Source organism: Miniopterus natalensis, chromosome 4 (assembly GCF_054644295.1).
Source record: "Miniopterus natalensis isolate mMinNat1 chromosome 4, mMinNat1.hap1, whole genome shotgun sequence".
NCBI lineage: Eukaryota > Metazoa > Chordata > Mammalia > Chiroptera > Miniopteridae > Miniopterus > Miniopterus natalensis.
The window spans coordinates 62,627,583-62,650,020 of NC_142084.1; the positions used below are offsets into that span (position 1 = coordinate 62,627,583).

Sequence of the window (22,438 nt, forward strand, 5' to 3'; positions counted from 1 at the left end):
AGCCCCTAGCCCAGCCCCCGGAGACGCCCTGAACCCGAGGCGCGCTGAGGAGGCCAGTGCAGGCAGAGGGAGCGGGACGGGGCGAGCGGACCTCGCGCGTCCTGCGACCCCCGGCTCCTGCGCGCCTCTCTTCAGGCGGGGAAACTGAGGCCCAGGCCCTCGGAGTCTGCCCCGCCGGACTACAACCATCCACCCCCGAGTAATGAGGGGGAAGGGAGGGGGTGGAATTCCCTCCGCTGTGCCCCTCCAACTCCGGGCCCGCTCAGGCCCAGCAGCTGGCGGAGAGACCCAAGACGCGCGGCCCCGGACACACACCCTGCCCGCCGCCGGCGCCCAGCCCCGGGGCCCCAGCGCAAACAAGCGCCGTGTTTGCCGAGAGCGCGGCGGGCGGCGCGGCCCCGGGGCAGTGAGGATTCGATGGAGCCGCGCGCGGCGGCAGAGGCAACGGAGCCCGGGCGGGCGCGGGGATCGATCCCGCGCAGCTGTTGCCGACATGCCCGCCGGAGCCTCCAACCCGCGGGCCCTCGCGACCCGGCGCCCCCCGACCGCCCGCAGGAAGCTCGGGACGTCTGGCCCGCCAGGGGCGAAACCCCAACGTCGCTGAGCCTCAGGTTGGCCCGCTGGGAACGTCCCCGCGGCCCGATGTCCAGACGGTGAAACCCCGCGGCGTCAAGTGCGCAGCGTAGCCGGGACCCCCGCCAGGTCGGAAAATCCTAACACCCTTCCCCCCAAGTCTAAATAAATCCTCTGACCCCGCGCTAACGAAGGAGTCCGAGTTGGGCGGGAGGAGCGGCCCAGCCAGGTGCGCACCGGCCGGGATTTGGGGTGTCTGCAGGTTCGAGGGGCTGGAGCTGGGGCCGACGCGGATCTTGGGCTCTAGCGAGACTGGGGGAACATTAGTCTCGTCACTATTTATTAAAACCTCGCTCTAATAAAAGAAGGGGTGCGCAGCAGCCGGTGACTTCCACTTCCGTGGGAGACAGAGCGAATCAGAAATCAGCCGCGAGCCGCGGAGGGGCCTTGGAGAGGTGGAAACTTCAGTGTGTTCTCCCCCCTCGGTACCTTCAGCATAGCTGGAACTCGGGAACCAGAGCAACGCCGATCAGGGCCTGTCCTAGAAGACGGGAGGTGGAGGGTACGGACTGAAGATTCCAGCCTGGAGGGTGGGTTATGAGGTTGAGGGGTGGAGATGGCTGCGCCCCCCAGGGCGAGGAGTAGACCCGAACCCCAGCAGGTCCTCCCACTTCTCGCCGGACACTTGGAGCCTCCGGGTCAGTGAACCCGAGCCTGTGCTTTTCAGTTCTCTCAGGGCTGGCTGGACACAGAGAGGGTGGGCATTGGCCAGGGGCAGGCCAGCACCTGAAGAGGCGCCCCGAAGCATAAGCACAGGCTCCAGGGATCAAATTCCAATTTTCCTGGAGGGGATACTGAGGTGGGAGATCTTCCCCCCAGTGACTAAGGTCCCCACAGAGGCAAGAATGGGGGGCACCCTGCCTCCATCCAGCCCACCCCTCCCTGGCTGCAATTTGCCTAATGATTCAAAATCGATCAGGTTCCAGCCACCAGCCCGCCCTGTGGCAGGCTCAGTTCTATTTTACTAATTACTAAAAGGCGGATGGTGGGGGGAGCTGGTTCTGGGGCTCCCGGGGGCCATCTCCCTCTCTTTCTGGAGGTTGGAAAATTTTTCTCAGTCTCCCAGTGGGAGGATAGCCTCTTTGGGAGTGAGACCCTGTCCTGGCTGAAGCTGATTCTCTGCATCCAGGCAGCCTGTCCAAGACTTGGGAACTTAGGGGGTCCTGAGGCAGCAGAAGGGAGGGAGCTCCTTCTCAAAGCCATTAGTCCCACCTCTTTTCTTTCAAAATGGTTGCTTTCCTTATTAAAACAGAAAATCCACAATGCTCGTTATAAAAATGAAAATGATCACGGAGCTGGAAGAATGTAAAAAGGGCACAAAAGACTGCATGGCCATGGACCCCATGGAGCACCCTTTGGTTGACATTTGGGGGTTCATCTTTCCATTTTTTCTTTTCCACCCACAGAGACTCTGATGCCCAGTTCTGGGCCTGGGATGTGATCACATTATGAGGCTGATTGATTTTTAAATCCCATGATTATTTTAAATTATGTTATTTGTGATCGTTGGAGGGTGGGATGGGGGGGGCCAGGCTGGGGCTCAGCACAGCCAGAATCTGCCCCCCTCAGACTCAGAATCTGCACAGGGAGGGGAGTAGTCAGTTGTCCAGACCCACCCCTCTCCCACCTGTTTTCCCCCTAGAGATGGGTGTAATGACATATAACCTGAAGTTGTATGAAAACTATGAACTTGAAATGCCCATGGACCTTGGACAGTGTCACACTTGGACAGAACAAGGGAACCAAGGGGAAGCCCATGCCGCTCTACCTGGGTCCTGAGGTAGATGGAGAATGTGATTGACTCCCCCTCCAGGATGAGTGAGGAGAGAGCGTGCCTTGGAAACAGTAGGCAGTCACTAAACGCTGAGTCCTCAACACCAAGCAGGAGCAGGGATCCCCTTTAGCCCTATCCCACCCCAGGGCTTGGATCAGACTGCTCTACTGTCTGATTCCCCCCCCCCCAGCAGGGGGTCGGCTCACCCAGGCCCCTGGCACACAGAGAGGGTCATCTCCCACTCTGGTGCTCTGCACAGATGCCCTCTGCTCTCAGCTGGGGCAAGCAGGAAGGGGAAACTGAGGCACAGAAAGGGCCCTGCACAGGTTTGCAGTGCAGACAAGTCCCCAAGGTGTAGCCACAACTACAGTGGTGGGGAATCCCACTGAAGGTGGGGTAGGGGTGCCTAAACGGTTTGCCTAGGGGACTCCAGCAGAGGCCTTAATAGCTTTACCCTCCCTTCCTTCTTCTGGAAAATGGACACAGGGCCCCCTGGGGTCAGATGTAATGGGGAAGTGGGGAGTGGGTTGATCTGAGGGTTCCCTCCCCACCCAAGACTCTGGCCTTGAGATGGAAACACCCTTTGGGGGCTGGTCTGGCCCCCTCCTGACCTGCATCTGGCCCCACTTGAGGGATCACCCTGGGGTCTCTTTGAGTGTGGGAGGCCCCAATTTATCCCAGTTCCTGGGGGCCCCTGGGCCTCACCTGTCTCCAAATGACGAGGAAAAGAAGGGCCTTTGCCTCCCCACCCAAAAGAGAAACCCTGGGGAAGGGGGTGTTTGAAGCAGGAGCTCTTTGGGAAGCAGAGAGGACAAGCGTTCTTTAGGGGTCAGCCCCAAGCCACTCCCACCCTGAGGTTGGAAGAAAGTAGAAGCACCTGGAATTGGGAGGGGCCTTTGGCACCCCTGAGGCCAGGTGCTCCATTATACAGCTTTGGAAACTGAGGACCAGGAGCAGACCCAGACATTCCAGCAAACAGGCCCTGAAACAACCTGAGGACCCTCCTTTCCTCACCCCTGCCTCCTAGAGAGGTCCTGTGAGAGGGCTGGGCTCCTTGGTGTGTGGGGAGAGGGAGCTGAACTTGCGAGGGACCCACCTCCTGGGATCTGTGTGTGCGCTGTGGGGAACACGTGGACCGTAGGTACCTAGTCAGCCACAACCCCACCACACCGCCTTGAGAAGAACTCAGGAGTGCTTGGCGGGGAAGTACTCTTCCTGACCCTCTAGGGACGGACACGGAATGAGAGACCCTGAGAGAGGAGGCCCCAGCCCCAACTCGCTGGAGTCCGTCCCCAGAACCCCTGCGGTTGTCTCCGGTAAGTCCGGCCCCCAGGCGACCCGCGCAGAGGCAGGGGATCCCAGAAGGCCCTCTCTGGCCTGCCTGACGCTCGAGGGGACCCGGGAGGGCGGAGAGCAAGGTGGCGGGAGGCGGCGGCGAGGGGAGCGGGTGGGCGGGGGCGCTGACGTCAGACCCGGGCCCGGCTGCCAGCCGCCGATCCCCCGCCACATCCTGGTGGCCGCGCTCGCAGCCAGGCCGGGCCCTGCGCCGCGCAGCCAGGCAACCTCGCGCGCAGCCACCGGGGAGCGGGCGGGGGCCATGCAGAGGCCTTGAGCACACCGGGCCGGCGCCGAAGAGAGCGCGCGGCGGGCGGGCGGGCGGCCCGGCATGGAGCTGAGCCTGGAGAGCCTGGGGGGCCTGCACGGCGTGGCCCACGCGCAGGCTGGCGAGCTGCTGAGCCCGGGCCACGCGCGCTCGGCGGCGACGCAGCACCGCGGTCTGGTGGCACCTGGGCGCCCGGGCCTGGTAGCCGGCATGGCGAGCCTGCTGGACGGCGGCGGCGGCGGGGGCGCCGGGGGCGCGGGCGGCGCGGGCGGCGCGAGCGGCGGCGCCGACTTCCGCGGGGAGCTGGCTGGCCCGCTGCACCCGGCCATGGGCATGGCCTGCGAGGCTCCCGGCCTGGGCGGCACCTACACGACGCTCACGCCCCTGCAGCACCTGCCGCCTCTCGCGGCCGTGGCCGACAAGTTCCACCAGCACGCGGCGGCCGCGGCGGTGGCCGGGGCTCACGGCGGCCACCCGCACGCTCATCCTCACCCCGCGGCCGCGCCGCCCCCGCCGCCCCCGCCGCAGCGCCTGGCCGCCAGCGTGAGCGGCAGCTTCACCCTCATGCGCGACGAGCGCGCCGCGCTCGCCTCCGTGGGCCACCTCTACGGGCCCTACGGCAAAGAGCTGCCCGCCATGGGGTCGCCGCTGTCGCCGCTGCCCAACGCGCTGCCACCTGCTCTGCACGGCGCCCCCCAGCCCCAGCCGCCGCCGCCGCCCCCGCCGCTGGCCGCTTACGGCGCTCCGGGCCACCTGGCCGGGGACAAGCTGCTGCCGCCCGCTGCCTTCGAACCTCACGCCGCGCTTCTGGGGCGCGCGGAGGACGCGCTGTCCCGCGGGCTGCCGGGAGGCGGCGGCGGCGGCGGCGCGGGCGGCGGGGGCTCCGCCGGGCTGCTGGCGCCGCTGGGCGGGCTGGCGGCGGCCGGGGCGCACGGTCCGCACGCGGGCGGCGGCGGCCCGGGCGGCGGCGGCGGCCCCGGGGCGGGCGCGGCGGCGGAGGAGATCAACACCAAGGAGGTGGCGCAGCGCATCACGGCGGAGCTGAAACGCTACAGCATCCCGCAGGCCATCTTCGCGCAGCGCATCCTGTGCCGCTCACAGGGCACGCTCTCCGACCTGCTGCGCAACCCCAAGCCGTGGAGCAAGCTCAAGTCGGGCCGAGAGACCTTCCGCAGGATGTGGAAGTGGCTGCAGGAGCCCGAGTTCCAGCGTATGTCGGCGCTGCGCCTCGCAGGTAGGAGCGCGGCGCACACCGCCCGACCCCGGGACGCGGGCTCGGGGCCCCCCGGCACCAAGCAGCCCCGGCCGCCTCCCCACGCCCGCTGTGCGCCCCCGGCCAGCTCCGGGCTCCCCTGGAGGAGGTTAGAGCGTGACCCGCGCCGCTGCCCGTCCGTACCGTCTCCAAAAGGGAGACAGGGGTTATGCCGCCTCCGCCCCCTACCATAGCCGTGCGCCCAGCCTGTCCTGGAGCCGAGGATCCCCCAAGCAGCCTGAAGGGTCGATTATTGTGTGTGGTGTGTATGTGGGGGTGAGGGTGCTGTGCCCCAGACACGCCGTCTCTGTTAGCTCCGGGTGCCACCCTCTTCCCGAACAGCCCCTCGCTCTGCCTCCAGCCCCGGGGCAGAGAGCTCGGGCGGCGCGCTGGGCGAGGGCGCGCCGGCGGCCCGGCAGGCCGGTGCTCAGCCCCTGGCCCCAGCGCGCGCATCTTTGTGGTTCAGCCCGTGCGATCGATAGCCCCCTCCCCATCTCCGGCCGCTGGCAAAGGTCACAGGAGAACGGGCGGGGGAGGGGAGGCCCGGGGAACCCTCGTCCTTGCGATCCGATCCGGAGGCCTTCACACCCCTGCCTGTCGCCCGCCCGAGCCTTTGCTCTGGTCCTAGGTGCGCACTCCCCTGCCTGCCTCGCTTTTTTGTTTTTGTTCTGTGTTTCTCTCATTCGTGCCCCTCTCTGTCGGAGCAACCTGGTATCTATTTATTTTTTGCTTGCTCGCCGTTTTTCTCCTGTTCCTCCTCGTTCTTTCTCCTCTCAGTCACTCTTTTTGTCTCTCAGCCTCTGTGTCTGTCTCACTCAGCCCCCAGCCCCCCGGGGGACCCCACTCCCTCCTCCCTCCCAGCTGACAACAGCTGGGTCCACCCCTGCCCCCAGAGAGGTGGCCTGACCAAGCCTCCTTCTCCTGGGTGCATGTGGGGGTACAGGAAAGCACCCCCACTGTCACCTCCTCGATGAGCCTGGCTTGTGAGGGGTGGTCTTTCCCTGGCCACACTGGGGAGGGGGCTGCAGATGCTCCAGCCACCAGGACAATAGCTGCCGCAGGCGCTGGATCGATGGCTTCTCTAAGCACAGGGGCGAGGGGCTGGATGGAATGGGCTGGGGCTTACACTAGGCACCCCTCAAGCAGGAAGGCAGGGAGGTCTTGGCTGTGCCCCTCCCAGACAGGGGGGGCTGGGGAAGAGGGGTCGCTGGTCTTCAGATGGAGAGGGATCCTATATTCATTCCTCCCCTCCCCCCAGGTTTACTAGACAACTCAAAGCCTGCACCGTACTCTAGCCTCAGTTTCCCCCTCTGCAGAGTGAGGTGACTAGCTGAGCCGCCCATGGGCTTCCTCGATGCTCCACTTTGGGGAAAGTCTCCTTCGTATGTGGCAGGTGACTGAGTGTGTGAAGTCATTGTGACATGTTAGAAATGGTCTCAGGGACTCAGACAGTTTTGTGTAACGGCAGCGCCGGCTCTGTCTTGCTCCCCATGACACACGCAATGACGGGTGCGCTCCAGCGGGACACTCAGCCATGTCCACACAGCCACAGCCTGCTGTGTGCCGCGCAGGTGGCACTAGGTGGTGGAGAGCACCCCCCATGCTCAGGCCAAAGGTGTCTCCCAAACGCCTTAGATACTAAGTGGCCCTCCTTAAATGGGCAACACGTGGCCTTTCACATATTGCCATACGGGCCACCTTCCACCTCCTCCCCAGCGCATATATTTTGGGGACATTGTGTTCAACATAGTCGTATCCCGAAGAACAGACGCCACTTCCCGTTTTTCTCACCGTCACGCTTTGTAGCTAGCAGCCCATTAGCGGTATCTCAGTCTCACATTCCGGGCCACCCAAAAGACAGGCCAGGGCGTCAAAAGGACAAAGCGCGGGTGGGGGGTCCGGCGGAGGGCGCCGCTGCCGCGGGGGGCGCGGGGAAGCGCCGGCCTGGGCGGGGCCCTCCCTCGGAAGCCTGGGCTTCCCTCCGCGCTGCCCGTGGAGTCCCGGGCGGGGACCGAGGCCGGCGGGCGGGCCTCCCTGGCAGGGCAGCCCCGCGGCAGCCCCACCTCTTTGAGCGTGGGTTTCCTCCTTTGGGGAAGTAAGAGTCAGAATAGGGGTGCCCGAGAGAAGCGGAGAGGGCGAGCGCAGGGCCTGGCAGCGCTGGGGCGTCGGGGATAATGAACCGCCAGCCGGCGTGTCCCCCGCTCCTCCTGCCGAGGCCCACGCCGTGACCCCACCGACCCTCCGGGTCCGCGCGCGGGGCCCTGGGGACCTGCGGCACCTCTGGCGCGCTTGAGGCCTCGTCTACACGGCGGTGCGGGCTGGGGCGTCAGAGGTGGCGGAGGGCTTCGGGCGGTTAGACACTGGCTGGCTTCGAGGCCTTCAGTTCCGGTCGCCGGGCAAAAGAAAAGCGGGGGAGTGGCGTCAAATCTCCGCAGTTAGGGGCAGGAGGTAGGGCGCATCCCCCTCCGAAATGTGCACCCCGGGGGGCGGCCTGAAGGGCCTCCAGGTGCCCCCGCCTGCTCCCCGTCTGCACGTTTCCAACCCTGGCCTGGGGGACTCCGCGCCCTTCCTCCTCCCGGCCCGGGTCCCGGGCCCAGCGAAAGCCGCCTCCTTCCCCGCGGCCGCCCTGCCCCCGAAGGTCCAGAGCTTTGCGCCCGGCCCGGCCCGCGCGCCCGCGCGCCTCGGGGCTGACCCTTCCGGACGTCCGGTCCCCACGCGGCGGCCGGGAGGGAAGGAGACACAGGCAGGGAAACAGACGCAGAGAGAGGCAGAGCTAGGGAGGAGAAACAGGGACAAACACAAAGAAAGAAATGAGGCCGGACTGGAGAGACCAAAATAAGAAAGACCGAGGAGAGAGAGGAGAAGGGGAGGGGGAGGGGAGGGGGAGACCCGGGGGGGGGGGAGATGAGAGTCCCAGGGGCTGGAGCCCCTCGGTGTGGGGTCCGCAGGGCCTGAGTCTCTCCCCCACCCACCCTACCAGCTTCTTCCTCCTCTCTTTCTCCTTCAGGGGCCGAGGGGGGAAGGGTGGTTTCTTTGTTTCTGGAAGGCCTCCGAGAAATCTGACCAGGTAGACCTCGAAGTACCCCCACCCCGCTGCACGCCCCACCCCCGCCTGCCTTTTCTGTGTGCCTCAGTTTACCCATCTGTGAAGTCTGTGCATTGGGGGAGCCAAGTTCCAGGTCTGACATTCTTAGATTCTGAGACCCCCGTAGTCCTGGCAAGGCCAGTCCTGCAGCACCCCGAAACCCACTGCCACGGGGGCCTCACCCAACCCCATCCCAGGCCCTCCAATTTCCCGCAGCTTCCCAGCCGCCTCCTCTTCGAAGCCCTCCCTGCTGCGTCTCAAACAGTAATTATGGGAGAGGGGCTGGGGGAGGGGCAGCAGGCTCCTCGGCAGGGGCGGGGCGGTCGATGAATTCGAATTACCGTCTCTAATTCATCACCGTTGCCCGGTCGATAGCTTCGGCGGGCTTCAAATATTGTTTAAATTGCAACTCCGGAGAAAAAATATTTTTTGTAACTAATCAGAAAAAATATGTGTAAAATAAAATATCAGATGGAGGCAATTGAAAGAAGGGCCCTCTCCTTCCCCTAGGCCCTCAGAATTCCTGAGCGATGAGGCAGGCCAGCGTGGGAGAAACTGATGTAGGGAGGGAACCATTTCTGGAACCAAGTTGCTGACGGGAGTGGGTGCAGTGATGGGGCCATCAGGATTGGCAGTGGGTGGCAGAGCAGTGGTCAGGGTCTGGAGGTCTGGAGGGGGTGGTAAAAACCTAACTTGAACTGCAAGGGGGCTGTGCCTCTCACAGAGCCTGTCCCACCCCTGCCCCTCTAGAAAAGTCATCCCAGCAGCTGCAACACTGACTGATCCTGGGCCAGGGCCTGAGCCTCAGTTTCCTCACCTGAGAAATGGACAGAATCAGATACCAGCTAGCAGGTGCTTGCTAAGGTTAATCTAGTCAACCCTTTTTCCCTCCTCCCATAGAGATCCTCAGGGTGCCTTCATAGACCCTGCACCCTGAGGCCATGTTGCTTAATCACCCCCTCACACCCACTTCTCATCTTGGTGTGGGGGGAGGTTCTGGTCACCTTTGGCAGCCTGGGCTCTGTTGGATCCATGGAGACTGGGCAGGAGCTGCTGGAAAGGGTCTGGGCTCTCAAGGGGACACTGTAGGACCTCACAGGGCTGCACGGAGTAGGGGGAATCTGGGTCTGGGGCTGTTTGTGCCAGAGCCATATGAGGCTGTTCACTTGACCCTAGGTCCCCTCAAAACAAGTCCCCTTCTTCCACACCACAGACCTGGGTTGGGCCAGCTCCAGGACCCTGCCCAGGTTCAATGATTCTGCTTCACCCCACTCATGCAGAGGGGGAAGAAGAGGAGAGAAGCTGGCTGGGGTGCTGAAGCCCGCTCCCTGTCTCTCAGTGAGCCCACCCGGAATGAGAGATGGAATCATCCAGAATGACCTTTTAAGCCAAATGGGGTTATTGTGCCCACTTTATTGTGCCTAGGCTGAGAGGAAGGAAGGGACTTTCCAAAGGCACATACCCAGTTAGTGAGAAGTGACACCAGTTCCAGCAGGAGGGGGAATAGACCCAGCTCTCAGCAGTAAAGGGGGACAGGGGTTGCAGCCCCTGTGCAGCCCCAGAGTCTGGTAGAGCTGCAAGCCCAGTTTGAGATGCTCAGGCTCCCACCTCCTGAAAAGATGGAAACATTCCAGGCAGGGGGGCCAGTGGAGACAAAGGCTGGGGGTGATGCTCAGTGAACTGAGGTGAGGACAGTGGGTGACCCTTGGCTGAGTGGATAGTGGGGGCTGGGGAGGTCTGTGCTTCAGAGCTCTCCTCAGGGTGGCAGGATTGTGGGCCCCTGTGAGCTCCTCCCCCAGGGACCAGCCAGAGACCCTCAGGGAGCTTGTGTGGAGACCAGGTCCTAATTCCCTCCCTGCCCTCATCCAACTCCAAGTCGCTAGGATCCCTCCCACCCCCATGCTTTTCCTAGTGAACATCCCTTCCTTGATACCACCCCCTCCTTGATGTCCGACCCTCAGGATGAGCCTGGGCCCAGGGTTGAAAGTCCAGCACTGTCCGAGCCCAGGACCAATGATAATCCCTTCCTACCTGAGAAAGAAATGGATGGTCACCCCCCAGTTCACAGTTAAGTACACAGATGAGTCTGGGGGAGTCATTTGCAGGGCAAGAGGCTGGAGCTGGCCTTTGGCTTCTTTACTCTGAAGTAATAAAGTTCTAGAACTAGCCAAGACCTGACCATTCTCCTCCTCCATCTGTCCCACTCCTGTGCTGCTTCCCTATCAACCACCACCACTCTAGTCTGAGTGGCCTGTCTCCTGTCGCTGCCTCCTCCTTGCTGGTCTCCTGGCTCTGCTCTCACTCCCGTTGTCCTCTCCCCCAGAGTGGCAAGGGACTTTTTATGATCACTTTGAAGCTCTTTCCTCCTCTGCTTTGCGTCCTGACAATGGCTCCCAGAGGCCTGAAGATGTGAAGGAAGCTCCTGCACATCCCTAATTTCCCACCCCGTGTGAATGCGGGAGGGCACCACCAGCTAGTGGAGCCTGGAAAACAGGCCGGGAGTGGGAAGTTGAGAGCAGCTGTAAGGGCTGAGCCTGGGCCCCTGCAGCTGGTGTCTTTGTATGCAGCCACGAACCTGAGGAGCTCAGGCTGTTAGAATCAAGTTTTTAATTAAATATGGCCCTTGATCAATATGAAAGGCAGTGCTAGTGGGGGAGGGGAGAGACTGGCCTGGGAGAGCCACCTGACCTCCGCCTGTCCCAGGACCCCTGCAGCCTCAGTTTCCCTTCTGCCTAGTAGGCGTAGTTGTGGGTGTAGCTAGGGAACGGGACCCTCCTGCCGCTGGATTCTTTTTTCTTTTAATCCTCACGGGAGGATATTTTCTCCATTGCTTTTCAGAGAGGGTGGGAGAGGGAGAGGGAGAGAGAGAGAAACAGCGATGTGAGAGAGACATGGATTGGTTGCCTCCTGCGAGAGCCCAACCGACCGGGGCTGGGATCGAGCCTGCAACGTAGGTATGTGCCCTTGGCCGGAATCAAACCCAGGACCCCTCAGTCCACCCACCGACTCTAACCTCTGCGCCAAACCTCTAGGGCCTGGTGCTGAATTTTTGCCCTGTGAGCAGATGTAGGGGAGGTGGGGGCGCCCGTCAGACCTACCGAGGCACATGCACAAGGCCACAGAATCACAGCAGATAGAAGCAGGGACAAAGAGAGGGGTCCATGACTGGCGCGGGGAGGGGGGAGGTGCAGGGAAGCAAATGTAGACGCCCACATTCACTGGAGGACCAGCGTTGGCAGACTCTGCCTCAGGACCCCCATGCACCCTCGGCCGGGTCTGGCATATTCGGGACCACACCGGGCTGGGGGCATCAGGAAGAATTCCCCAAGACCTGCGCTGGCGGCTGGGAGTCATCCACGCGCCCCCTTGGGTGGGTCCGCCCAACGACCTCTTCCCTGCGTCAAGGCAAATGCCGACGGACCCTCCTGCCTAGCGCCGAGAGCCTGGGAGGGCGTCGCATCAGCCCACAGTGAGGGAGGTGGGTGAATAGACCTGGTTTGGGGACAGCGAGGTCCACGCGTCTCCAGGCGCCCTTGCGCAGTGGGATGGATGCCTGCACCTGTTTCCCCCACCAGAATAATGGTACCTCGAATTGCCCGGGAAACCAACCGTGGTCCAACCAGGCAGGGTCCTCCCCACTCCCACCTAAACCCGAAAGAATCGAGCGTGCACTGGCGCTCCGCAGGCTGGCAGGACCTGTGTGCACGCAGCCAGGCTAAAGGGACTCGGTCCCTTGCCCTGCGCGCGGCCTCGGGCCTCAGGTTAGCTGTGCCCGCTGCGCCGAGAGCGCAACTCGCCAGGGGCGCACGCAGCCGGCCCCGGGGGAAACCGCAGCCTGCCAGGTGGGAGCGCCTTTGGGCCGCCTGCTCACGGGCTCACCTCCCCTGGGTGGCGGTGGTCTGGGTGCGCTGGGCTCTGCACGCCAAGCGTCGTCGTGGGCTTAGCGCCAGCTCCCCGAGGAGGGCTGGGTGGGGGGGAGGTCGGGGGGGACTCGCGAAGGGATGGAGGGACGAAAGTGGACAAGTCTCCTCCCCCCCTCCCCTGCGCACGTGGTTTCCCCGAAGGAACACTGGAATCCCCAGCCCACACGGAGCAGGACGTGGGTAAAGAAAAAGTCTCCCCCACCTCCCTTCTGTCCCCACCCCTTTAAAAATGCTGTGGCCGGTTTTAAAGTGTGCACATTCGCCAGGCTCCAGGCTTAAATGGAACCAGAGGGCACCCTCCCTTCCCCTGCTTTCTGCCAACTAGTTTCTGTTTCTCCTGGAGGGAGATTGCACTGAATCTGCAACTGCAAGGGCACGGTCTTTTCCTTCTCCTTTTCTTGAAGACACACACACTCTGGAGAGTGTCCACTTCGGACCCCAGAACTTTCCGCATCAGGAAAGAGAGCGCCTCCGGGTAGCTCTTGCCAGCCAGGCTGCATAGTGCTCTTCTCTCTGGCCATTTCCTTCTTTATTCCGCCACCTCCCTGCCCAGTGATCCTTTATCACCCTAGGGCCGTGGTGAATGCCTCTGAGGTGGACCATTTCGCATGTGAGTTGGTCTGTGCACTTGTTTCTCAGTTATTGAAATGCTGGGTCCCCCCACCCCCATTTCTGCGTTGACCTCTCTGTTCTTTTTCTTATCACTGGGTTCTTTCCTGTCATCTTTTTCAAATCCATTTCCAGCTGCCGGCTGCTGTGACTTCTCAACATTTTTTTTTAAAGTAAAAGGTGTGTGTGTGTGTGTGTGTGTGGTTTGCCCCCTTGTGACTGTGCCTGAATGGGGGGGGCGTCTTTGTGCCCCCTCACCCGGCAGTGCAACCTCCAGATGAAACCCCAGGAGGGGTGGCCCAGAGTCCAGTGGAAACACTTATTTTCCTGATAAGTCTTTGGAAGGCTCAGAACTAATTTGAAAATTCGGCTATTAAAATCTCATCAGGGGGAGAGGAGGGAAGGAGGGAGGGAGGGAGGGAGGCGGGGCCTCTCCCCGGGGCCTCTCCCCGGGGCCTGCACCTTGGAGGTCCCTGAAGAGGCGGGGCCCAGAGGTGTAGGCCAAGGGGCAGGGGAGGGGAACACAGAGTGGAGAGGCACCCCACGGCCAGAGTGGGGATGGATGAGGGGCTGCGGAGGCCTCTCGGGGTCCTCATCTGAGGGGCGGGGCCTGGCTCAGACCAACTTTATGCCCCACCCATGGGAACCCCTTCCTTGGCTCCCTCAGGGGTTCAGGGTGTGGATAAAGGGGGTGGACGTGTGTTCTCCAGGCCCCCCTCAGAGTGGTCTCTAGTCACCTTGGGCTAGTCACCCACCTTCTCTGGCCTGGGGAGGCTAGCAGAGGATACTCAGGGCAGCTCAGCCCAGTGGGGACAAGCCACCAGGGTGAAGGCATTAATGTTCCCCACATCTGGGGCTGGGCAGCTGGTGGCCAGGGGCGGGACGCGTCACCAAGGAAACCGGTCATCATCCCAGCCGGAGACTGGGCTCCGTATTGAATTGTCTGCTCCGTGAAGCCAGAGCTGAGCACTGGAGGTGGCGGGAGGGGAGGGGAGGGGACAGCCAGCTCCAGCTCTTGCTCCTACACCCCCACTCTGTGTGCCCCAATTGACAGGCACCGGGGCAGGAAGGCTGGGGGTGGGGCGGAGAGGAGAATGCTCAGTTGCTGCTTTGGGTGCTGCCCAGACGGTAAGACACAGAGGCACCAGAACTATCCCTCAAGTGCCCCCATCACCAGATTCAGGGGCCACTATCCTGTTGTCCTTCCCTGTCAAACCCAGCCTTGGTGGGGGCACGGCTCACCCTCCTGATGCCACTCTGGCTCATGCCTCCTCCCCTCCCCTTGACTTTACTATCCCCTCTCCCCCACTGTCCCAGACACGAGCTCGGCGTCTGTCCCCACGTGGAGGCCTCTCAGAACCCAGCCCTGCTTATGTCTTCCCCCCAAATTGCCCGCCCAGAGTCCACTTCCCTTCCCCCCGCCCCGCTGCTCTGAGCGAGGCGGCAGCAGCCCTGTTCTGGAGCCGAGCTTGGCAAATGCGTGAGGAAGGAAGAAAGAGGTTGCGGGGTCCCATTCATTCAGCACTTGCTGCACAGATCGCATGACCCCCGCACAGTGACACCATCATCACCCCCACTTATAGACAAGGACATCAGGGCCGTGGGTCTCTGTCCCCTTGTAAACCAGGAAGCTTATGTCCACAGAGTGTGTGTCAAGGCCACTCTGCCCGTGGAGCCCAGGCCTGGCATCCCTGCTGACCAGGAATGTTGAGGGGGTGAGTGAGCAGCTAGCTGGGGCCAGGCGGACAGGAGCTGTCCTGGGGGAAGGGGGTCTGGATGGGCACAGCCTGCATCCTCTGTACCCAGACGTGGAGGGCTTCCGATGTCACACCCAGTCACATCACATCATACCGTGAGCTCTTCACAGCGCATCCTCTTGTCTGACATTCACACTGTGTGTCCCCAAGGCCAGCTACAATCAAATGCCATGCGGAGCTCTGCAGGCCCCTAGGTCTTCCCCCCCAGCACTGGGCCTCTCCCCTCCATCACCCCTCCAGGTCCCACATTGCTGCCCATCTTTCCTGCCTAGACGGCCCCTGCTACTGTCACAGGTTGTCCTAGTTAGTTATTCACAGGTTCGCACACATGTGGATTGGTTGGGTGTGGACACCCCACCACACACCCTGTCGCAAAGTACACCACACGCCCCCACCCACACCCGCCCTTCGCCTGGCCAGACCCCTGTGTAGCCCCACGTGGTCACATTCTGAGGACGGGAACAGACGGACACCTCAGTCAGTGAGCTCAAGGCCAGGGATAGAAACCATGAGCAGGAGAGGGAGGAGAGGAACAAGACAGGACAGGGGGCAGAGAGGGGGGCAGAGGGCTCAGGAGGGGGAGGGGAGGGGAGGGAGAAGTAAGGGAAGAGGAGCGGGGAGGAGGGAGAAGGCAGAAGCTGGGTGTCTTTCAGAAGATGATGGGGGTGAACAGGTTGGATCCCAGCTTCCTGCAGTGCAGCCCTGATTCTGCTCAGCCTGCTGAGGAGTGACTGAGTCCAGGCTCCCCCTCCCCACCCGTCAGCGCCCCCAGCCACTCCCTTACTGACTGGGGTTAGGGTGCTCCCTGCTGAGGATGCTCCCAGGGGTGCCACTGGCCCTCTGGCAGGGTCTTTGAGTCTGGGCTGAGTCCCCTTACTGCCACACTACCCACTTTGGCGGGTGTGGGGTGTCACCAGGGGCATCAGTCATTGAACAAACACACCCAGCCAGCGGTCAGCTGTGGACCATTCCATGCTGGGGGTCTTAGATGAGGGAACTGAAGCTCTGCTGGGGGGGGGGGGAGGTTTCCCTAGGGGAAAGGCCACTGCTGCAGAGCTTTGAGGGATATGTAGGAGTTCTCTGCCCAACTCCCTGCTCCTGAGCTCAGTTTCTCCATCCCTCCTCTCCAGGAAGAGTCCAAGAGAGGTGTTAAAGCATGAGGCCTGTCCTGAGAGGGGGAGAAACTTCATATCCTCCCCACAAGTGTGGCCCAGAGCCGGGCTTCTCCCAGGGAACCCCAGGTGGGAGCTTGGGGTCTCATCCCAGCTGCACCCCCCCATGGTATTCAGGACTTTTCTGGCTAAGTTCCTTTCCACAGCCCAGCAAGACTGGGGCCATGATTAAGACCATTTTCCAGTTGAGGAAACTGGCGCTCAGAGAGCTGACACTAGGCAATGATCCACCAGATGGTGGGGCCTAGCTCCCTTTTGGGCCCCTGGAGGGGTCCTGATGGGTGGGGATGGTCTGTTGAGCCCAGCAACTTTCTAGAGAGGCTGGAAGCAGGAAGAGAGAGGTGCTGTGGGAGCCAGTTCCGGGGGTTCTGAAACGAAAGGGCTTTCATCTGGAACTTGAGGGTCCCAGTATGCACCTCCCTTTGCCCCCACAGAGACAGGAGCCAGAGGCCCCGGCCCCGCCCCTTCCACGCGAGCAGGTGAGGGATGGCTGCCCTCTGCCGGTAGCGTCGGGAACCTCTCGGGCCAGATGCTGCAGAGAGGACCCCGTTAGCGCCCTTGATGGGTGAGGGGACTGGTTTGGGAATGGGGTTTCGGCCTCCTCGGGGTCGCCTTTGATATCCTCCCAAGGCCTCTGCCCAGGAGCCAGCCCCAGGCCTTCCTCATGTCTGGACTCTCAAAGGACTGGGAGCAGTGGGGGGAGACAGGTTGGGGTGGAGCACCGGATGTCCTGAGACCCAAGGGCCTCAGAATCCTCAGCTCTTAGCATCAGGCTCTTAGTTCCTGGGCTCATGGAAGGCAGGGAGAGAGAGAAAGTTGGGACCCAAATCCTCACTAAAGGGGCCTTTGGTTAGAGTGGGTGAATCGTTGTAAGTGCTGTGGACCCAAAGAAAAAGGAAAAGTGTGTGTGTGTTGGACGGGGTGTGTGTGTGCAATATTAAATTGAGGGTCAGGGTAGGCCTCGTGGAGGAGATGTTTGAGCAAAGACTAGAAGAAAGCTAGAGACCCATAAAGAAACGCGGGGAAGAGAGACTCAGGCAGAGGCGACAGCCAGTGCAAAGGCCCTGAGGTTGGAGCATGCCAGGGATGAGCCCCGGGTGACAGTGGAGTGAGGGCAGCAGTAGGAGATGAGAACAGAGAGGCAACTGAGCGGGAGGCGAGGAGGGGGAGGAGCTCAGTGAAGTGGGGAGGGCTTGGAGCAGCTGCTGTTCACTGAACAATGTTTGAAGGAGGCCGTGTCCCAATTTTGCAAATGAGGAAACAGCACCTGCAAGGGACCGACTTGCCCAGGGTACCAGAGGGTATCAGGTGTCCCAACCCCACCAACCAACCCACAAGCCAGCCCTGCTGGCTCCTCCACCAGCTGCCATGGAAACCATAGTTATCTGGGAGGGTCTGTGTCTGGGGCCACTCCCTCTCCCCCCACCACAGGCTGAGCCCCCTGTGCTGGGCACATTCAAGGTGGACCCTGTGGTGGTGGTGGGTGATGCAGATGAGGGTAATGGAGAAGATGGCAGTGGAGGTGCTGGTGCAGGTGATGGTGAAGGAGGTGAAGGAAACGCATAGGGGGATGGTGGGAATAAAAAGACAGGTGATAGAGTGATGTAGGGGAGGTGAGAGCAATGCAGATCATAAAAATGGAGGTGATGCTGTTGATAGAGGTGATGGTGCTAATGGCGGAGGTGATGGCGGTGCAGGAACTGATGGGGTGGAAGGGATACTGATGTGGAGAAGGTGATGGGGGGGGAGGGATGAAGCACTGATACTGATGGTGGAGGTGGAGGTGATTGTGGTGATGGTAATAGGCATGATGAGGCAGAAGTGACATTAAAAGTGGAGGAGATAATGGGGGAGGGCAATGGAGATAGAAGGGATGCAGGTGGTGGAGGAGGAAGGAGGTGAGGGCACAGGAGATGAGGGATGTAGAAGGGATGTAGGTAGAGGAGGTGATGGTAGAGGATGTGATGCAGGTGGCAGTCCCTAGTGGAGATCATTGTGGAAGGGGTGGCCACAGCAATGGCAGCACAGTCAGACTGGTGATTGGTGCCCCGGGTAAGTTCAGGACTTCTCATACCCGCTCGCTATCCCCTGCCCTGCTTCCAGGTCAGTCCTTCTCTCCCACCTCAGTTTTTGCTTCCATAAAAGGGGCTCATATCCATGGCCTCTCCCCTTCCTGGGGCTGCCCTGGGCGACACAGGAACTGCAGTGGCCTTTAGGGCCAGTCGGAGTGATCCTGAGTGCCAGGAAGGATGCAAATGGTGGAGCATTTTGGCCCAATGGCAGGGGCCTCCAGGCTGGCTGGGGGTGGGGGCCATAGGGGTTGGAAAGGATGACAAAGCTGCTCAGGGTAAACAGCTCCAACTGGAGCCTGGATCGATTGGGGCTGTGAGGAGCTGTAATTAGATTGAACGCCAGGAAGGAAGGGGGGGCTGTGAATGGAGCCTCTTTTTGCTGTGATCAACAAAACATGAAGTTTTTTCACAATTCTGTTTTGCCCGGCCTCTCCCCATCTCTACCTTAGGGGCACCCATTGGGTATTTGATTAGATAAAGGGGAGATGGGTGGGAAAGGAGTGACCCACATCTTAATCCCCTCCCTGTCTGGGCTAGTCAACCCTGATTCCTGTTCTGTTCTGCCCTGCATGGCTTGCTGGGCAACCTTGGGCAAGTGGCTCATCTTCTCCGAATACTTAAGGAAAAAAATCCCTGCCTTATGGAATTATTATAGGATTAAAGATAAGATACTTGTAAAGTTCCTGTGAGCTGTCTGGGGAGCATCTGTATCTCTGTCCCTACTGTAAATGTATGATGAATCTGTGAGTAAATTGCTAAGTGAATGAGTGAGTGGATGAATGGATTGAAGATTACAACAGGTGGTCAAGAACAGGAATTTAAAGATCTGGAGCTGTTTTGACTTTTTCCCCTACCTGGCCCTGCTGCCTGAAACCCAGGTTTCCCTTTGAAAGAATGGGGGATCCTCTCCCATGACCCAGGTTCCAAGGAGATGGGAGGTCAAGCAGTTCCTTACACTTCCTTCCAGTGTTTCTTTATGAAGATAAAAAATGAATATAAGTTCTTGCTCCCTTGTTTTGTATACAGAAAGCTACCTAATACCTTATTTATCCCATAGGTTTGTCTCACCATCTTTCCATATTCATACCACACTTTCTCCCCTGTCAGCTTCTCAGTATAGTTACAAATACATTATTTTGACTAAATAAATATTCGGTATTAACATTATTACGATTTCAGTGAATATTATCAACAACTGAGTCACAGAGAACTGGGATTGCGTTTCCTTTCCTGTACAACTGTTTGTTTTTTCCAGAAGTTAATAGTTGTCAATCACAAATTCTTCCCACACTCTCCAACAAAATGCAAAAACAACTCAATAGGATTTTCCACATATATTAGGTCATCTCCCCTACATGCTTCCCTTGGCACTCCTGCTCTGATCTGGGTAGGGCTTCCCTCTTGCCCTTGGTGCATTTGTCCTGCTGTCTTTTAGGCTCTCCCCTCTTCATTTGAGGGACCTCTTTTCCCTTTCTCCTAGATTGAACCACATTTTCTGAATCCCAAACCTTCCTTTTTTGATTTGCCTCCTCATTTTTAAAAAAAATATGTCTTTATTGATTTCAGAGAGAGAAGGGAGATGGGGAGAGAGATATAGAAACATCAATGATGAGAGAATTGTCATCGATCAGCTGCCTCCTGCACGCCCCCTGCTGGGGATCGAGCCTGCAACCTAGGCATGTGCCCTCACCGGAGATCAAACCGTGGTATTCTGGACCACATAGGTCAATGCTCAACCACTGAGTCACGCCAGCTGGACAATTTGCCTCCTCATTTTGATGGAACACATCCTGCAGTAGCTTTCTCAGAAAGATGTTGAATGTTTGACTATATCTTTATTCCACTTTGTTTGATGTTTGGCAGGCCATACAATTTTAGCTGAACATAATTGTCCCTCAGGATTTTAAAGGTATCACTCCACTGTCTCCTAGTTTTTAAGAATCTCAAAGACACTCTGATTCTTAGTCCTTTGTATGACATCTGCCTTTCCTCTCTGGGGGCTTTTATGATCTTCTCTTTTTTTTTTCTGGGTCTCTAAAATTTCACAAAGATGGACCTTAGGAGTGTCTACTTTCATTCCTTGAGCTGAGCACTTCATGGGCTCTTTTAAACTGGACTTTCATATCCCTCAAGCCTGCATTCTTTTTTTTTCATTATTTATTTGACAATTTCTTCTACTTTTGATTGCCTCTTGACCAGATGACAAACCTGCTGAGTTAATCTTCTAACTTAATTATCATTCTCTTATTTTCCATCTCTGCATCTGCTTTGTTCTGTTTCCAGGGATATTTGCTTAACTGTATGTTCCAATCCTTACATTGATTTTATTCCAACTATTATATTATATATTTAAATTCTGATGCATTCATTGTGTGACCCTTCCATTGTCCTTTTTATTGAACAGCATCCTGTTCCCGTTTCATGGATACAGTGTGTTTTTTTTTCATGCCCCTCTGAGAATGTTAATTATGGCTTTCCCCAATTTGTCTATTTCTTTTGAGATAGTCGCCCCTTCAGCTCCCACCATTTTTGTTGTTCTTTCTCACTTTCTCTCTCTCTCATATTAGAGACTTTTCTAAAATGCCCAGTAATCTCCAGCCATCACTCTTATTTAATCATAAAGCCCGAAACGGCCAATAAGAAGTGCCATGACTTCCAGGTCAGACAGAGGGAGACAAGGAGTGCAGTGGTGTGTCAGTTCACATGAGAGAACCTGTTGTCCCTGAGAAATGAGCCACAGCACAAGGAACATTCATCTCTTTTTATGGATGTGTACGGACATTGATCTGGTGTGCCATCTGGTTCAGACTGTTCTGGAACCAAAAAAGCTCAGTGTGTGGTCCCAGCAGGCCTCCACCAGGGCTGGCGGTGGAGATCTGCTGAGACAGCCTGGTCACTGCTGGGGAAGTAGCTTGGGGCATGGAGTTCATGTGGAGGCAGACTCTCCACCACCTGCAGCCCAGACTGATATGTGGCAGAGAAATTAAGACTCTGATAGAGTCTATGCTGAAGCTATAAGCATCCCCCTGAGTGAAGGTAGCCCACCCAGGCTGACAGAGGCCATTTTTTCCACCCACTGGCCCCTAGTGCATTTGAGGAAGAAGTCTACTTTGGAGCTGGGAGTGGGGGAGGAGCAGAACCACAGGCCCCAGCTCTGCTCCACACCCCTGAGCTTCTGCTCTTTCCCCTTTGCAAACATCTGCCAGTCAGAGGCAGCCTCCTGCAGCCTCTCCCTGCTCTGTGCCAGGTGGCCCTAGGAGAGGGAGGGGTGGTCCTGCACCAACCTCCCATCCTTCTCAGATCCTCCCAGCTCCCTTGGACACTTGAGCAAAGCCAAGTCAGCCTGCCAATGGTGGGGGCTGGGGTGGGGGGGTGAAGGCAGGCCAGGGTGGTGGCTCAGATATTGGAATCAGGCTGTGGATGCCAATGTTAGCCTGATACAAGGTCCCTAAGGTGATCAGGCCTCAGACGACAGCCCAGGGAAGGAGGCCTGGACCATCATAGTCCTTATGAGAACCAGGTTGCCCCATCATCCCAGGAGGAGGTTACTGGGATTTGTGACTCACCCCAAGGACCTATTAATTAACTGCTTCTTTTGCCCATCTATAATGAACCCAATAATTCAGAGTTTCAAAGTCATTTCCCCCAATAGCTCCCAGGTGTGGGCTGCAGGGAGAGGGAGGGAGCCACCAACACCAATTGTTGTACTCCTTGGGGTAGGGAGCCTCTGGTGGGGGTGGACCAAGAGATTTGGGGATTGAGATGGGGAGGGCGCTAGCCTGCAGAAGAGGTATTGGAGGGTGGTGACCCATGCCTGTAGAGGTGTGCTCACACTGTGTCCCCTTCTTTGTCCCCTACCCCCACCCTACCTACTTGCCCCATGTCTGTCTCCTCACCCATGACCGTCTGCCCCACTTTCTGTTTGTCTCTGCCATCTTCTTGCTGCCCCTTGGTCTCTTCCATGTCTCCCTATTTACATTTACGTGCCTCCTCGTCTCTTTCGGCTCCGTCCCCTGCTGTCTGTCTCTCTGTGCTTCCCATATTTCTGTGTTCCTGGTGTCTCTGCACCGGGCTCTTTCCGGTGCTGCCTGTCTCCTTGCGCCCGGCCGCGCGGTGGCGCTGTCTCCGCTCGCCCGCCCGCCCGCAGCCTGCAAGCGGAAGGAGCAGGAGCAGCAGAAGGAGCGCGCGCTGCAGCCAAAGAAGCAGCGTCTGGTGTTCACCGACCTGCAGCGGCGCACGCTGATCGCCATCTTCAAGGAGAACAAGCGGCCGTCCAAGGAAATGCAGGTCACCATCTCGCAGCAGCTCGGCCTGGAGCTCAACACCGTCAGCAATTTCTTCATGAACGCCCGGCGCCGCTGCATGAACCGCTGGGCCGAGGAGCCCGGCGCGGCTCCCGGGGGGCCCGCCGGCGCCGCCACCTTCTCCAAGGCCTGAGGCGCCCCAGCTCCCCGCCCTCCCTGCGTCCACCGCCTGGACGCTGCCCTCCCGAACCTCCCATCCAACCCTGCCGGCCGGAGACCCGCCCCGGGGGGCACCTGGAGGGGGTGCAGTCCGG

At 59.4% G+C, this 22,438-nt stretch overlaps 1 protein-coding gene across 1 annotated transcript; it reads left to right on the plus strand.

Moving 5' to 3' along the window:
* Positions 1–4,073: 4,073 nt before the first annotated feature.
* Positions 4,074–22,317, plus strand: ONECUT3 (one cut homeobox 3). The gene is made up of 2 exons (XM_087815992.1): positions 4,074–5,244; positions 22,028–22,317. The coding sequence occupies exons 1-2, from the start codon at positions 4,074–4,076 to the stop codon at positions 22,315–22,317; spliced, it is 1,461 nt and encodes a 486-aa protein (XP_087672118.1).
* The last annotated feature ends 121 nt before the right edge of the window (positions 22,318–22,438 follow it).

Excerpts from the sequence above, each read along its gene's own strand:
- ONECUT3 (XM_087815992.1), top strand. The coding sequence starts at position 4,074 with ATGGAGCTGAGCCTGGAGAGCCTGGGGGGCCTGCACGGCGTGGCCCAC. Across the intron at positions 5,245-22,027 it reads GTCGGCGCTGCGCCTCGCAG|CCTGCAAGCGGAAGGAGCAG; the intron begins GTAGGAGCGCGG and ends GCCCGCCCGCAG.